Source organism: Gymnodraco acuticeps, unplaced genomic scaffold (assembly GCF_902827175.1).
Source record: "Gymnodraco acuticeps unplaced genomic scaffold, fGymAcu1.1, whole genome shotgun sequence".
Taxonomy (NCBI): Eukaryota; Metazoa; Chordata; class Actinopteri; order Perciformes; family Bathydraconidae; genus Gymnodraco; species Gymnodraco acuticeps.
The window spans coordinates 467,800-486,473 of record NW_022990010.1 but is presented as its reverse complement, the minus strand read 5'-3'; the positions used below and the strand labels follow the sequence as shown (position 1 = coordinate 486,473).

The window sequence follows — 18,674 nt, the reverse complement described above, 5'->3', positions numbered from 1 at the left end:
ACATGTCCAAGATGTCCATGTGCCAGGCTAACACATGTGACAGAACTAGCTACATTTGGAAAGGTTTTTTGTTGCTAAAGTTAACATTCAAGCCATTTAAGAATAAAAATGCTTACATGACATGTCATTTGTTAAACATTAAGCTGTCTTCGGCTCTTTTCTGATTCTGATTACATATAACCTGTTGTAGAAACATTTATTGATGAAATTGATATGAAACAAATGCCATAAATATTGCTGTGACACTGATGTCACATCGGGACATTAACCCTAAACATTCACAGTAAACCCGGAGTGACATATATGCACAATTACAAATATGATTATGATCTGCTCAGTTAATTTAGCTGATTCAATTATATTTAGTTAACATATTCTTTATTATTCAATTTAAAGTATGTTCAAACAAATGGAAACCAAAAAATCATCCTCATTCATGAAGTTATAAATAAGAGTTACTTTACCATTAAAGCCCAATGTGACACATATGTCACATTTCAGATATTTGACACTAGGGGGGGTTACTTGTCAGAAATGTGTTCTAGGTCTATTTAGGTCTATTTAGTCTAAATGACGTTCCCCTTAATTTCCCCAAAAGTAGAAATGGGTCCGGGTTTTTATGGGTTAAACGTATAGGCTTAAAGGCATAATAGAACTACTGTATTATATGTATTCAACGTGTGCCCCGCTGGACTTACTTTTCTGTAGTTTACCGTTCTGTGACATATCAGTATAGCCACGGAAGATAGTTTGTGTGTTTCATTCCCATGCATCAAGGTTATTTTCATGTATGTAATTGTTTTTCCTGCACAGTGTAGAGTCTTGTTGTGATGAGAGGGATACAGGTATTTCATTAAAAAAACGTGCTCCCTGGAGAATAGCTACAGCATCTATATCACAATTTATTCGGAGCTGATCACAACTTGTCATGAGTGATCCAGTCATGTCGATGAGCGTTCGGGCTGTGAATAAACGACTTGTGTTTTACTTTTAGGCTGTCTGAAGGTATGGACAGCTATCAAAGCTACTATAGATCACATTAATAACGATGTACAAATGAAAGTCGGACACAAATATATAATTTAAATGATTTATTCAAGTTTGCAATATTTTGAACAGGCATCCACACAGTCACCTACTTTGTAATGTTCGATACCTCCCTGTAAGCGTCACGATATCCACCTCTCACCCACAACCTCACATACGAGTACTGAATGTGCATCAAAGTGATCTTAGGAAGGCAGATATAGCAAAAGATGAACGTAAACGACAAACGAGGCGATCGACATGGTAAGTCAACAATGGTCCTCAATGTACACGCCCCGGATTCCTATGACGAAAATAATAGAATGTCGCCAGTTGTCATGACTCACGTTATACTGCAACACCGGCACTTCTGGTTCTGACCCATGGAGTACCGGCACTTCTTGCTCAGTACCGGCATGCTGGCGGTACTCCGGTACTCATGCACCGTGCCAGTACTCAACACTCTCCCGCCGTTCTTATTATACATCCATATATATATATACAGCCGCCCGGTACTCAGTAGATGCGTCATGAGGTGCCGAACGGACATTCTCATCGCTCTAACCGCTGGAGTTTCACAGCGGCTGTCAGCTGTTTACTCCTGTCATTCAAACAGAACGTGCTGGAGAGGGGGCGGGGCTTATCTTCTCCATGTAAATACTGTGGTGGAAACGACTATGTCAAAATTAACCTATTTGACCGTGATTTAATAGTAATACACGTTTCAAAATAATAATAATAATAATGCCGAAGTAACAACATACTGAAAACTGTTAGTAAAACCATGTTTTAATGCTTTACAATTTACATACCTAGATGCACGTGTGTTGTGTTTATGCAGTGCAACTCCCACCCAGTGGGTGGCTATGTAGAGTGCTAGAACAGAGCAGGCACGCCCCCGAGAGAAGGAAAGCAAGTCACGTCACAAATTAGCATTTCTAAAATGTTAGCGTGGATTAATAAAAGTGCAAAAAGACAGCGGTTGTCGCCGGAAGAAACTTCAAATACAGAGAATGCTGTGCCTGTGTTGGAAATTGTGTCTGATGGGGAGCTTTCTTTGGTTGATCCTCCTGCTCCAAGTTCTAGTGCATTAGCATTAGCACTAGCTCCGCCGCCTCCTCCAGAGCCTCTAACGTTAGCTGCTGCTGGCTCAACTGCCACCACCAACACCGGGCAAAGCGATGCACCTGACTGCTGGACGACGGACCAGGTGCAATATTTTTGCAAGACCAATGCATGGCTCCTTCTTAAAGATAAGAAGCTAGGATGTCGGATATGCAGAGATGTCAAATCTTTGGGAATACACACTGGACAAGGACTGAAACTGTCAACTGAATGGGGTGAGTGTGCAGTGTCTCATTTCGGTGTTGACAAGGACAAACAACAAGCTAGCCTGAGAAACAAAATCAAAGAACATAAAGAATCACAAGCCCATGTAAAAGCTGCTGACATCCTTACATCTGCTTCACGTGAAACTATTCAACATCAAGTGCAGTCTATGCATAAATCTGAATTAGACACCACTATCAGAGTTTTTCGAACGGCATATAAAATTGGCAAACATAGCCGGCCATTCACAGACATGCCAATTGATTTGAATGTACAGAAACTGAATGGGCTGAACGTGGGCAGGGTTTTGCACTCCAATAAAACCTGTGGCGAAATCATCGACCACATAGCTCATGAGCTGAAGAAAAAAATGGCAAAAGACATTACAGAAAACCAAAGAAAACTCTGTGTTTTGGTCGATGAATCTACCACTATTAGTGGTAAAACGGTGCTTGTTGTGTGTCTACGCTCAGCATTAGCTGATGCTGAGCCCGAAACGTTTTTTTTGGGAGCTGATCGAGTTGGATGGAACAACGGCTGATGACATCACAAAGGCGTTAATGGAGTGTCTTGGAAGAGATTTTAACGAGGACTTTTTAGGTCAGTGTTTCGTTTCTTTTGCATGTGATGGGGCTTCAGTCATGCTAGGGAAGAGAACAGGCGTTGCTACCCAGTTGTGTAGTAAATTCCCAAGCCTGTTTGTGTGGCACTGCTTCAATCATCGTCTAGAGCTGGCAGTTGGGGATGTGGTCAAGGAGGTCTCAGGGCTCAATCATTTCCAGATCTTTTTTGACAAACTCTATTCCTTGTTCCATGCCTCCCCCAAAAATCAGAGGCAGTTAGCGCAGTGTGCGCAAGCAGTCGGACAGCGTCTCCTGGTGATAGGGCGTGTTTTGTCCATCCGCTGGGTGGCTTCAAGTGAAAGGAGCGTCAGAGCAGTCTGGGAAAACTACCGAGTGCTTCATGATCACTTCACAAATGCTGCAAACGACACGAGCAGGGATTCCAGAGACAGAGCAAAGTACAAGGGCCTGGATGATGTGCTCACATCTGCAACGTTTGTCAGCAATCTGGGACTGATGTACGATGCGCTCACAGAGCTCAGCGACCTCTCTCGGCAACTCCAAAAAAGAGAGATGACACTGCCTACAGCAGATAGGCTCTTAACTCGAGAAATACGAGTTTTTGAATCCATGGTCACCATGCCTGGCCCACACATGACTACAGTTCATACAGCTCTAGCTGAGAAGTCCTTCAAGGGTGTTGCCCTGCGTGAGAATGGCAGGCTTGTACAGATTCATGCAGGTCAGTTTTTCCGCAGTATGGTAGAGAATCTGAGACACAGAATGACTTCCACAACCTCCTCTCATGTCAGCACAAGAGAAATCCCATTACATGGCCGGGAGGCCCGGGACAATCAGCTAATCCAGGACATGAAAGTGATCCATCCTGGAAGTTGGCCTGAAGAGGAGTTAGACGTACAGTATGGGGACGTAGAGGTGCTACGTTTGTGCGAAGTGCTGAAAGTGGACAGAAGAGAGACTGTTCAGGGCTTTCGCGAATACAAGGAAACCAGGGCATCCCGTACACCTGCTGCCATGGAGCCTCTACTGAAAGCAGTCCGAACCATTGCTGTCTCCACTAGTGAGTGTGAGCGGGCATTCAGCTGCATGAACGATATCCTTACTGCAAAAAGGAATGCTCTCTCTGTCAGCCGACTGTCCAGCCTGGTTTTCATTAAATGTAATGGACCATCACTAGGACAGTTCAATCCGGAACAGTATGTGAGGTCCTGGCTGGCAAAGGGAAGGAGAAGTGCTGATGAAAGAGCCTGTCCAGCTCCAGCCCCTGATACTGATGTCCCCAAGGCCTTCTGGAGCCTTTTCTAACAATGTGAAGTATATTGCAAAGCAGCTCACCCAGTGAGAAGACTTTTGGCATAATGTGCCGATTTGTACAGATCCTGGAGATAGAAGGACTTCAGACCAACCAGGGAGTTATCTGATCAGCTTGGTGTTCAATGTAACTCTTTACCATGGCTCAGACTTTGTTACTTGCAGTTACAGTTTCTCATTTTAGATTGTGCAAATTTTGCATTTGTTTTACATGTTCTTTGTTCATGCTCTTTATAATTTTTCTGAGTTGGAAAGTTAGATTGCATCATAGTTTACTTTATACATATTTGTATTCTTCAGTGGTGAAGTATATTGCAAAGCAGCTCAGCCATGTGAGAACACTTTTGGCACTTTTTCGTTTTTCGTTTTCTGAGTTGGAAAGTTAGATTGCATTCAAAATGTACAGAAATACTTAATTTTGTTAAAGCTTTTTATAAAAAATGCTTCTGACCAGAGCTTTGTTTCATTGTCATTAATGTTGAACACCACCAGAGGGGCTCTCACCTGAAAGGTCTCTGCTTCATGTGTCTTCAGCAGAAGATCTAGACTTTGATTGCTATATTTTCAGTTAATATTGACCTTACTGAGCTTTAGCCATATCCGCTGCCTATCATAAAAAATGTTAAGTACAGTGAACCTTTCTAAAATATACAGTAGTAAAGAGACAAACCCACCAGCATTATAGTAGCCAAATTCTTGTTTGTGGGCTGTATATATAAAATTGACTTGAAAAAGTTGCTGATTTTACTGGCACCTTTGACAGTTTCAGTCCTTGTCCAGTGTGTATTCCCAAAGATTTGACATCTCTGCATATCCGACATCCTAGCTTCTTATCTTTAAGAAGGAGCCATGCATTGGTCTTGCACAAATATTGCACCTGGTCCGTTGTCCAGCAGTCAGGTGCATCGCTTTGCCCGGTGTTGGTGGTGGCAGTTGAGCCAGCAGCAGCTAACGTTAGAGGCTCTGGAGGAGGCGGCGGAGCTAGTGCTAATGCTAATGCACTAGAACTTGGAGCAGGAGGATCAACCAAAGAAAGCTCCCCATCAGACACAATTTCCAACACAGGCACAGCATTCTCTGTATTTGAAGTTTCTTCCGGCGACAACCGCTGTCTTTTTGCACTTTTATTAATCCACGCTAACATTTTAGAAATGCTAATTTGTGACGTGACTTGCTTTCCTTCTCTCGGGGGCGTGCCTGCTCTGTTCTATCACTCTACATAGCCACCCACTGGGTGGGAGTTGCACTGCATAAACACAACACACGTGCATCTAGGTATGTAAATTGTAAAGCATTAAAACATGGTTTTACTAACAGTTTTCAGTATGTTGTTACTTCGGCATTATTATTATTATTATTATTTTGAAACGTGTATTACTATTAAATCACGGTCAAATAGGTTAATTTTGACATAGTCGTTTCCACCACAGTATTTACATGGAGAAGATAAGCCCCGCCCCCTCTCCAGCACGTTCTGTTTGAATGACAGGAGTAAACAGCTGACAGCCGCTGTGAAACTCCAGCGGTTAGAGCGATGAGAATGTCCGTTCGGCACCTCATGACGCATCTACTGAGTACCGGGCGGCTGTATATATATATATGGATGTATAATAAGAACGGCGGGAGAGTGTTGAGTACTGGCACGGTGCATGAGTACCGGAGTACCGCCAGCATGCCGGTACTGAGCAAGAAGTGCCGGTACTCCATGGGTCAGAACCAGAAGTGCCGGTACTGCGTACCGGTGAGTACCGGCCCAATTCCAGCACTGAGTGCAGCCTTTACATGTTCATAATTTAACTGTAATGTGTATTTTCTATGTGTACTAATTATTATTGTTGTAATGTTTCATGCGTGCAATATTTAGTCTTTTATTTTGAAGTCCAAGCTCACGTCTCGTTATGCTGTTCTCGCGTGAGTTAAAGAGCGAGAACATGAGAAGCACCCTCAGTGTAAGATGCACGGATACTTACAGCTCCGTTAGTTTTGTATTCTTATACATAAGTTGTGAAGAGAACTGAAGAATACTTCCCACAGAGCATGCAGCCCAACGAGGTATGTTGTTGTGTTTGTATTACTTTTATGTTATTACCTTGCTAGTTATCTCACATGCTGTGCATGTTATTGTGTGTCTAACACGAAACTATGTTTGTCATTTATACTGTTTGTTTGTGTAGTTTTCACGGTGGATTCGGAGGAATAAACCCGTAATGAGAAAGCCACTTGTGTCTGCCTGTGCTTCGAGGGAATTACACAATACGTCTCCTTGCAGTATCAATACTAATTTGGCTGACTTTTATATTTGATCCAATCGGTATATTGGTATGTATTGTACACCATAACGGTGCACAGCTGATAGAAAGGGACACCTGGTGGTTAAAGCACGTTATTGAAATGTATTATTTTTATTATTAGATATTAATAGGAGACACAGACAAACAAACTAATAAGGCTTTATTTAAACATTAAAGAATACTTTAGGTTAAGGTCTTATTTTGAATAAGAAAAAAGCTTTGGGGGTATACATATTAAGCCTGACAAAGTACTAATACATTGCTTTCCTGTTCCATGTTAACTACTGTATGTTTAAGCACTTATTTTAACTGATATTATACATATGTATTATACTCTTATAAGATGTATGTAGATAGTATAAGAAATGTGCAGAACATGACAGTTTAATGGTGGAGGTATAGACACATATTGATAGATGTCTTGTAATGCACTGTTGAGAATCCTGCGACCCAGGTTTTTCATCTCCGACCTTGTCAGGTATTGAACAATCAATAAATAAAGAACACAGAATTTGTGTGATTATACTAAATGATTTATAAACACCATTGCATATTTACAACTGTTACACATGCTGATGTAACGCAAATGTTTCCAATTTAGGATCAATAAAGTATATCTTATCTCTTTCGACTCCACTTCGAGCGATATAATTACTAACAAAGCACTTATATACTAATAAAGGACTGGCTTATCTAAAGCCAGTTGAGTAGCACTTGAAATGTTTTAGCTCTATGAAACCTGATGTACTTATATGATTCTGTTTTATTCAAGTTTGTATCTTGTTGGTCGAACGCACTTATTGTAAGTCGCTTTGGATAAAAGCGTCAGCTAAATGCAATGTAATGTAAGATGATCGATGGCGGCTATGCCATATTTGCCTCTGAACCTTGACAAGTGCATGTTTCAGGCTTATCAATTAACAACAGGATGGGTCACAGACATAAGACCAGCTGTTAAATAAATCTCTTCTGACCTTAGCTGTCATGTGGGTATATATATTAATGCTGCCCATTATGGGCACAAGCAATTTTCAACCATTTATTAATTATGTTTTAAATTTGAGTGTTTCCTATCCCCTAAACCTCCAGGGATGTACACAGTTTAATACATCTTCTTATTATGGGAAATACGAAAACGTCTTTTAAACTACAATTCCCAGCACAGATGTGCCATAGAGCACAGGTCTGGCCCGGAAGCACTATTTAGACACCCCGGGCCAGCATAACGTACTTTCCAAGCACTTTGAATTGCCTTGTGTTGAAAAGTGCTATATAAATAAACTTGCCTTGCCTTGCCTTGCCTTCCACTTGCCCGCTCGGGCCACTAAAATATTGTTTAAACAAAATAAACAGCTGTTTGCTGCGGAGCGCGCTCCTTCTTCACTACAGACTATCGCGCCACCTAACCATTCGCCAAAATGTTTTTAATACCAGCGGTAATCGGCCAAGCGCCGTGCAAAAAACTCTTCTAATCAAAGAAAGTCACCGGAGGAGTTAAAGGAGAGTGACAGGGAGCATGAGAAGAAGAGGGAGAGAAAGTTTCAGCCAGCTTGATCGATGAAGTTGGCTTCTAGTGGTGCAGTGACGCATCCTAAAACCCTTTTATAATCTATCGATTAGATTTATGATTCGAAAATTATAAAAGTAGGGTAGACATGTGGAGATTATCCGGCTGAACAAAACGTGCATTTATCAAACAGGTTTGTTTTCCACAGACCTTATTTCCAGCTATTTTCCAAAACCCTGTGGAGAAATCCCATTGCTTTTTGTCGAGGGAACCAGCAGCTTACTTCCTGGTTTTAGGAGGCGTCACTGCACTTCTCAATATAATGCCAATATAAACAAGGTCTTCTGTCGGCTCTGTACATCAATGCCGACCCAGGCTGACAAGTAAGTGAAGAGTAGAACATATAAAGGTATTGGCTGTATGGAAATGTCCCAGCAGTTTAGGATAATGAAGGTTCTAATCTAATCTATTACATAGCCATTAGCCTACATTTCTAACTCCTAATGACAGGAAGGCAGAAAGCGCATTATACAATAATACTCATAATAGCAGACATTTTTTAACAATGACCACAATATCATTATTTTAATAAACCAAATATGAACAATTGAGGAAAATGAGGAAGAACTGATGATTCAAATGTTGTAGTACAAGTAGTAATGTAGTTAGTGCATAAATTACTATTGCAACAAATGTGTTAATTTTCTTCATTATTAGTCGATTTTTTTGGACGAATGCTCCGGGCCAGTGGTTACAATGGTGGGGCCAGTGATAATACAATTCCACCGGCCCGGATGTCTACCCCTGGAGCATGTTGCAAAACACACAATAGCCAGCATGTGCAACACATCCTCACTCCCAGGTCGGCTTATGTTGACGTTATGTCAAGTCCTGTGTCGGCTTTTTCCAACGCAAGGGGGGGGCCTTAGCGTCCATTTTCAACGCAAGGGGGGGGGCCTTAGCGTCCATTTTCAGCTTTCCGGGATGTCCATATGCTTCTATGGACGCTCATGGAAGCACGGCATTCGTTTGTGTCGGCTGCCCTTAAAGGCAATGTGAGCGTCCATTCTCATTGGATAACGGAGAATTGTACACCCGGAAGTAAGTATTCCCCTTACTGTCGATTGATTTTACAGTGATATCTGCACTACTCATCGACTAAAAAACACCAGATTATCCTTGTTAATTACACAACATTGATTGGTTTAAATTGTGTGCAATGCTTTTGTATTTTTCCCCTTCCATTCGGAGAAACAAATGTTTTTTCGGAGTAAAGGATGGCAGAAGACACTACACTAACCAGAATCCCCAGCTATCGTTTGGACTACACCATGTGCTCTGTTTGACAAACCCCGTGATAGTCCTCAAGCTCTGTGATTGGAGAGTGTGCTCCGAGGGTTACGCCGATTCTCGAACAGCACTTGAAATGGGATGGAACCATGCACGGCAGACTGTCCAAAACTGGATTTGAACGGGTCCACCGCGTCCCCCCTCCCCCACCCCGTCCCCAGAACTACACATGCTGGCTATTCTGTTTCGCAACATGTTCTCTATCTATGGCACGTCTCTACTGAGAGTTGTAGTTTTAAAAGACGTTTTCGTATTTCCCATAATAAGAAGTTGCCAGTATTAAACTGTGTACATCCCTGGAGGTTTAGGGGATAGGAAACACTCACATTTAAAACATATAATTAATAAATGGGTGAAAATTGCTTGTGCCCATAATGGGCAGCATTAATATATATAGGCCTACACACATGCCAGCTAAGGTCAGAAGAGCTTTATTTAACAGCTGGTCTTATGTGTGTGACCCCTGTTGTTAATTGATAACATTACATTACATTAATTGATAAGCCTGAAACATGCACTTGTCAAGGTTCAGAGGCACATTTTGCAAATATGGCAGTAGCCATCGATCAGCTTAAGATAAGATATACTTTATTGATCCCAAGTTGGAACATTTGCGTTACATCAGCATGTGTAACAGTTAAATATGCAGTGGTGTTTATTTGTAAATCATTTAGTACAATCACACAAATTCTGTGTTTTATATTCAACAATTCTGTGTTCTTTATTTATTGATTGTTCAATAGGCCTACCTGACAAGGTCGGAGATGAAATATCTACATACATCTTATAAGAGTATAATACATTATGTATAATATCAGTTAAAATAAGTGCTTCAACATAGTTAACATTGCTGGAGGTATGCACAAATATTGATAGATGTCTTGTAATGCACTATTGAGGAACCTGCGACCCAAGTTTTTCATTCAATGCAGAACTACACCATAGTTGTGTAGGCCTATATGATATGTCAATAAACCTTAGAAAATCTTGAAATCTTGAAAGGGATGTGCAAAATAGTCATTATATACAGTCTTTAATTAACTATTAGTAGAGAATAACGAGTAATGAATATACTTTATAGGGATCCTATTAATATCTAATAATAAAAATAATGAAATTCAATAACATGCTTTAACCACTAGGTGTCCCTTTATATCAGCTGTGCACCTTTATGGTGTAAATACAGCCTATCTACCAATTGGATCAAATATAAAAGTCAGCCGAATTAGTGTTGATACTGCAAGGAGACGTATTGTGTGAAAAGAAATGTAAGATGTTGTTTAATGGCTGATATATTTATGATCAACGTCACGTTTTCAGTTCCTCATGTTTGTCTAGAAGTCTTCTCATCAGGGCTCTATAAATACAGAACTACGGCAGATATGTAATATTTAATGCAGCCGAATCGTGTATTACAATGCCGGTATGTGATGACTTTCAAAGAGAAAAGCAAGCACACTCGGAATAAAGTATTATTTTATTTTTTTAAATGTTTTCGGTCTGTTTCCGGTATTTGTTAATGACGATGTGCTGTGAGATGTGAGACTGGAATTGCACAGGGGAAAATAACGTATCTTTAGATGCGGATTTTGTTAAACTAATATGTTTGCGCTGTGGACCAACACTATACATTGACGGGGAAGGGGGTAGCAATAAAGATAACACCATTAAACAGTTACACAACATAACAGAAATAATATCGATAGCAGCGTCCCTAGCAACCACCTTGGTAACAATGAAAACGTTATGGACGCAATTTCCTGAAGTAATCTTCGTAATAACTAGCAAACTAAAGATCATGTACATCCACTGCACACATAATCTGAAATAACAACTCATATTTCTCGCATCAAATGACATCAAAACGCATTGTAATGGCCAAACTAACTTTAAAATAGGCATTTTCCACCGAGAATAAAACGAAGTTCCGCCATGTTTGTTTTTTCTGCAGGGAGAAATTTGAAGATCACGTGACGTCAAACAGAGCACATGGTGTAGTCCAAACGATAGCTGGGGATTCTGGGTAGTGTAGTGTCTTCTGCCATCCTTTACTCCGAAAAAATATTTGTTTCTCCGAATCGAAGGGGAAAAATACAAAAGCATTGCACACAATTTAAACCAATCAATGTTGTGTAATTAACCAGGATAATCTGGTGTTTTTTAGTCGATAAGTAGTGCAGATAACACTGTAAAATCAATCGACAGTAAGGGGAATACTTACTTCCGGGTGTACAATTCTCCGTTATCCAATGAGAATGGACGCTCACATTGCCTTTAAGGGCAGCCGACACAAACGAATGCCGTGCTTCCATGAGCGTCCATAGAAGCATATGGACATCCCGGAAGGCTGAAAATGGACGCTAAGGGCCCCCCTCTTGCGTTGAAAATGGACGCTAAGGCCCCCCCCCCTTGCGTTGGAAAAAGCCGACACAGGACTTGACATAACGTCAACATAGGCCGACCTGGGAGTGAGGATGTGTTGGCATGTGTAGTTCTGGGGACGGGGTGGGGGAGGGGGGGAAGGGGTGGACCCGTTCAAATCCAGTTTTGGACAGTCTGCCGTGGTTCCATCCCATTTCAAAGTGTTGTTCGACGCTCGGCGTAACCCTCGGCGCACACTCAAACATCCAATCACAGAGCTTGAGGACTATCACAGGGTTTGTCAAGCGAAGCGGAGAGAATAATTACTTCCGGGTGTAAAATTCTCTAAAGCAACTACTATGAGCTGCTCCGACCCTCGGTCCTGACGGACTCCAACTTGTGTTTATTAATCAAACAAATAAATAAACACAAGGATAATTATGTGTTATTGTTGAGTAAATAACAGTGTGTGGTTTAGAAAATAATACAAAATTAGAAGGAAAAAATGATGAAACAATACAGATTTCAGTATTCTGAGCCCCTACTCTCCCCATAACTGACGGCAACAAAAGTCCTACATTATTCAATTAAAATAAAGAAGTAAAAACAATAAGTGTGGCTTGATATTGAGTAAGAAAAAGGTTGATGAATGCTGTGAAAATGGATCTGCGGAGAGCATTTTGCCGCGATCCCAACTCCTCTATTACCAACGTTCAGGGAGCTCTATGCAAGTCAATGGGACGCCCTGCCTGTTAAAACTGATTTCCAAGGGGTACCCTGTACGTAATAGAGTGATGGGGAGGGGCCCTGACCGTCCATCAATATGTGACGGGTTGGGAGTGAGAACGTGTTGGTTGCGCATGCGTCAACTTTGGGCAGAAGTGAGTATACTCAACTTTTGTTCTAATATAAATGATTATAGTTATCTTGTTCATACGACACATCACCATTATAATATTAAGAATAAAACCCAGTATGCCTATTTTTAAATTACATCAGATGTTATTTAGCCGACGCATTGTACAAAGCCACTTAAATACACTTCAATATTAGACATGGCTAAACAATTTTGTGTAACGTGTCTTGCTCATTGTCACAGACGCCCTCATGACATCTTGTTTTCCCCCCCTGGGGTCCAGAATGTCTTCAAGCGGCTGCTTTCCTCATCAAGCTTGCACTGGAGAAAGGCATCACGAGCGTCAACCAGTGTGAAGACACAAGCCTTTGGCAGTTTGTACAAGACGTCTTCTAGCATTGGCATGTGGTAATGGGACCTGAGCAGTGCCTGGTTGAGAGGCTTTGGGTCAATGCAGATTATTATCTTGTCCGGTTTAGCTACTGTCACCATATTGCTTATCCACGCTGTTGGCTCTGTCACTGGCGTAAGGTTGCCTGCTTTCACATGTTTGTCCAGCTCTTACTTAACCTGGGCTTTTAGCGCTACAGGGACATTTTGTGGTGAGCACTGGACTGGTGTCACTTCAGGGTTCAGATCGAAATGAACATTACCTGGGACTGACTCAATCGGGTCATGGAAAACATCATGAAAGTGTTTCAGTAGCATTTCTTTTGTGAGTGGCATCGACTGGCTTGCATCAATATTGTTCACCTCTGCTGGCAGTAGTTCTCTTGGAATAGTGAATTTCACAAGGCCCAGATCAGTGCATGCAGCACCACCTATACTATACTAGCAGGGGCTTTTGTTTGGTGTTCACCATCTCAAACACTATGTGTTTCCCCCCTGACCACACATTCAGTGTGAAATTTCCCCAGGGATGGCATGTATGTGTCAGTATAGCTTTAGCCTTGTTCTGGTTGGCTGTAAGGCTGTCTTTGGTGACAGTCTCTCTTTAAAGCAAGGCAAGGCAAGTTTATTTATATAGCACTTTTCAATACAAGGCAATTCAAAGTGCTTTACAAAAAATTAAAGACATTAAGAAAATGGCATCATTAAAAAGAAAAGCTAATAAAATAAACATTAAAAGAAAAAATACATAAAAGTTACAGTGCAGTCTAAGATATGAATAGTTCAATTAAAAGCAGCGACAAAAAGAAAAGTCTTCAGCCTGGATTTAAAAGTAGTAAGAGTTGCAGCGGACCTGCAGGTTTCTGGGAGTTTGTTCCAGATATTTGGAGCATAATAATTGAACGTTGCTTTACCATGTTTAGTTCTGACTCTGGGGACAGAAAGCTGACCAGTCCCTGAAGACCTGAGAGATCTGGATGGTTCATAATTTAGCAGGAGGTCAGAAATGTATTTTGGGCCTAAACCATTCAGTGCTTTATAAACCAGCAGCAGTATTTTGAAATCTATTCTTTGACACACAGGAAGCCAGTGTAAAGACTTCAGAACAGGAGTGATGTGATCCACTTTCTTAGTGTTAGTGAGGACTCGAGCAGCAGCGTTCTGAATCAGCTGCAGCTTTCTAATAGCTTTTTAGTGAGACCTGTGAAGACACCATTGCAGTAGTCCAGTCTACTAAAGATAAAAGCATGGACAAGTTTTTCCAAATCCTGCTGTGACATTAGTCTTTTAATCCTAGATATATTCTTTAGGTGATAGTAGGCTGATTTAGTAACTGTTTTAATGTGACTGTTGAAACTCAGGTCAGAGTCCATGACTACACCTAGATTTCTGGCTTTATCTGTTGTTTTGAACATTGCAGACTGAAGCTCAGCGCTAACTTTTATACGTTCTGACTTGGCTCCAAAAACCATTACCTCAGTTTTATCTTTGTTTAATTGGAGAAAGTTCTGACACATCCAGTCATTGATTTGTTTAATGCACTTACTCAGTGTTTGAATTGGAGCATAGTCTCCTGGTGAAATTGTTACGTAAATTTATGTGTCATCTGCATAGCTATGGTAACTTATTTGGTTGTTCTTCATTATCTGAGCCAGTGGTAGCATGTAGACGTTAAAAAGAAGAGGCCCCAAGATGGAGCCTTGAGGTACCCCACATGTCATATTTGTCAACTCAGATGTGTATTTACCTATAGAAACAAAGTTGTTTCTGTCCTTTAAGTAGGATTCAAACCAATTTAGAACTGTTTCCGAAAGTCCCACCCAGTTCTCCAGTCGGTCTAGTAATATGCTGTGGTCAACAGTGTCAAACGCAGCACTGAGATCTAATAATACTAACACTGAAGTTCTGCCACTGTCTGTGTTTAACTGGATGTCATTAAAGACCTTTACAAGAGCAGTCTCAGTGCTGTGGTTTGGACGAAAGCCTGACTGGAACACATCAAAACAGTTATTTAAATGCAAGAAATTACTCAACTGTTGAAAAACAACTTTTTCAATGATTTTACCTAGAAATGGGAGGTTTGATATGGGCCTGTAATTGTTCATTACTGAAGCATCTAGATTATTCTTTTTTAAGAGCAGTTTAATGACTGCAGTTTTCAGGGCCTGTGGAAAAATACCTGATTGAAGAGATGTGTTTACTATATGAAGTAGATCTGAGGCCATGCAAGGCAAAACGTCTTTGAAAAATCCTGTTGGAATAATATCAAGGCAGCAGGAGGAGGATTTCAGAAGTTGAATAATAAATGTCCTCTAGGTTTTTATCATTAATCTGATGGAATTGTGTCATGGTGTTTGAATTGATGTTAAGTGGACACAGAGACAACACATTTGCTGTACCTGATGCAGAGGCACTGACTGCTTGTCTGATTTTCTGAATTTTGTCAGTGAAGAAGGAGGCAAAATCATTGCACGCCCTGGTGGATAGAAATTCAGAGGCTACTGACACTGGGGGGTTAGTTAGTCTGTCGACGGTAGCAAACAAGGCACGTGCGTTATTTTTGTTTTTGGTAATGATGTCAGAGAAGAAAGACTGTCGTGCGTTTTTCAATTCCAAATTATAAAGGCCAAGTCTCTCTTTATAGATTTCAAAGTGAACCTGGAGATTTGTTTTTCGCCACCTGCGTTCAGCTTTTCGACATTCTCTTTTTTCTGCTCTCACGGTCATGGCCTTTCTCCATGGAGATATTTTCTTGCCAGACACTTCCTTTACCTTAGTTGGAGCAATGGCATCTATAACATTTTTAATTTTTGAATTAAAATGATCTACTAGTTCATTTACTGAGATGTTAGCAGGGGCAAGTGTGGAAGAAAAATTCTGAGTAAACATTTCCCTAATATTTTCAGTTAAATATCGCTTTGTGGTTACCTCTTTTTGAACATTTTTGTGAACAGAAATAGAGCTCTCAAAGAAAACACAGGAATGGTCAGAGAGTGCAACATCAGTCACCACAACCTTAGAAATATTCAGACCCTTTGAGATAATTAAGTCCAGAGTGTGCCCCTTATTGTGCGTGGGCTCCGTCACATGCTGTGTCAGTCCATAGCTATCAAGAACACAAAACAGTTATTTTGCCCCTCTGTCCTGGGGGTTGTCAACATGGATGTTAAAATCACCAACAATGACTAGACGGTCAAAGTCAATACACACTATAGACAGCAGTTCGTTAAAATCATCAAAAAAGCTTGCACAGTATTTGGGTGGTCTATAGATATTTAGGAACAGAGCTCGAGAGGAGCATTTCAGCTGAAGGGCCACATATTCAAAAGAAGCAACGTTCCCATAAGATGTCTTCCTGCATTGAATGGAATCATTGAACAGAATAGCAACTCCACCCCCTTTCTTATGCATTCTTTCCTGACTCATAAAACTAAAGTTGGGAGGGGTTGATTCGATAAGAACAGCTGCACTGTTATTTTGTTCAATCCAAGTTTCTGTTAAAAACATAAAATCGAGATTGTGCTCAGTGATAAAATCATTGATTAAAAATGGTTTTCCTGCCAAAGACCTGACATTTAATAAAGCTAGTTTAAGTTCATTAAACACACTATCAGTCAGGTTTTTTGTAACAAGCTGTGGCTGACATGGAATCACTGCTAAATTAGATACACTCACACAAACGTTTGAGCGCTTCCTGTATCTAAGCTGATTCACCGCTCTTAATCTATTACCTATCAACACAGATATCAGCAAAGCTACAGTCAGGCAGGGTCCCGGCATGTCCTGGAAAGAGTTGAGAGTGCCATACGCCCTTGAGTCTGGACCCAGCAGATATCAGTTTGCAGCGTTTTGTACACACACATCCCTATCAGGCTTTGAAGGGGAGAGAGGACCCACCACCCTGCTCCTCTCATCATAGGAGGGCAGGGTGAGGGCTACACTGTAGGAAGGGGGGTTTGGAAATCTGCTTCCATCTTCCTTGTATTGTTGTGGTTTGGATGATTGTGGTAGGCATGGTGATGAAGCCGGGGGAGATGGTGCGCATCTCTGCTTCGGTGATTTTGGTTGGCGTCGTTGAGGGGCGGGGGTAAAGGACATGCTGCCAACCCTGCGTGTCGCCTTCATGCGGTCATCGAACTCCAGGGGGGTGGGTGAGGGTGAGCGGAGAGTAGAGAGAGCTGGGGGATGAATGAAGAGTATCCTCAAAGGCGTTGACAGGGAGGGTGACGGGCAGTGGAGACTCCTCCATTTGTGTCATAGGTCTCCCATAATCAGAACATTCCTCAGGCGGGTGCAGTGATACTTCTTCAGGGTTTTCTGCGCGATGTGTTGTGTCTTTCTCCTGTTTTGATTCCTCTTGCCGCTTGTCCTTGGCAGAGGGAACAGATTGATGACGCAGGCAGTTGAATATGTTAGAGATAAACAATTTCACTCCTGACTTGTTCAGGCAAACTGCATTTGCCTTGAAAAGATGTCTGCGATCCCAGAAAAAGTTAAAATTGTCAATAAAATGGACAGAATGGTCAGTACAGACAGTTGAAAGCCAGGTGTTCAGTGCAAACAATCTGCTGAATCTCTCCACTCCTCTTCTGACTGGCGGTAGAGGGCCACTGATGAACACCTCTGCATTTAGAGAGCTGACAGTTTCCAACAGACATTTAAAGTCTTTTTTCAGCACTTCTGACTGTTGTTTCACAACATCATTTGTTCCAATATGTAGTACCACATTCTGATGTTCAGCCCCAATATGCAGGATCTTCTCAGCCAAGTCAGAGACCACATCCTTGGGAAAACAGAGTACTTTGGTGTTGTTCTTACTACACAGACCTTTTACATCTCTTACAGCAGAGTCACCCACAATCAGAGTTTCAGGCCCAGTCGTTAGCTTTCCCTCTAGCCTTTTACTTTTGGAGTAGCTATTGGTCCTTACCCTGCTGTGTGAAGAGGACGGGTTATCCAGGTCATCAGAAAGAGATTTCCGGCTCTCGGTCAGCGGAGCGTATCTGTTCTGGATTGGCACACTTGGTGGTTTAGGAGGATTGTTTGTAATTCTCCCTTTAACAGCTGTCCACGGCTGTTTAGGGGTTGAAGAGGCGCTCTTCCTGGGTGATAACAATGCAGGCCAGCCGGTCGCATCACAGATTTCAGAGCGCTGGGCTCTGCCTGTTGTTCGTCCTCCCAAATCCCATGGAAATGATTTACTCTTAGGCTTTGCACCCAGAGAGTTCCAGGGAGGACTACCACTTGTAGATTTATTACCCGGTACACAGCCCTCCTGTTCCTTGGAATCCTTGTAGCTGCTAACTAGCTGTGAGTTAGCATACCCTTTTCCATTATTTTGCAAAACTGGTAAAGTGGTGTCATTCCCACGACATAGTCCATTCACTTCCACGTTAACTTCCAACCGTTGCATTTTCATTTCCAACACAGCCATCTTCTGTATAAGTTTGTGGATGTCATCTGTAGAGAACGGAGGCATTTTGCTACCAACTAGCTTAAGCTAAATAGCATGCAGTAGCCTACCAGGCTTTAGCTGTTGCTAGGCCACGCTACTGTAAGACTGAGGTTGTCGTACATTTTTTGAAATATGGCTGAAACCCTCCGTCTATTTACGAAGATGAACTGTCCCAGTGATAAGTTAATGTACAGGAGCCGCTGCTCGAAGTTTT

At 41.5% G+C, this 18,674-nt stretch overlaps 1 protein-coding gene across 1 annotated transcript in view; it reads right to left on the bottom strand.

The window, feature by feature from the left end:
- The window catches only part of LOC117544264 (sialate O-acetylesterase-like), a 28,236-nt gene extending 10,213 nt beyond the window's left edge, over nucleotides 1-18,023 (bottom strand). The window contains exon 1 of the mRNA XM_034213173.1: nucleotides 17,936-18,023. Within this exon, the coding sequence (XP_034069064.1) occupies nucleotides 17,936-17,970 (35 nt within the window). The 5' untranslated portion in view covers nucleotides 17,971-18,023. The remainder of the gene's footprint in view (nucleotides 1-17,935) is intronic.
- Between the last annotated feature and the right edge of the window lie 651 nt (nucleotides 18,024-18,674).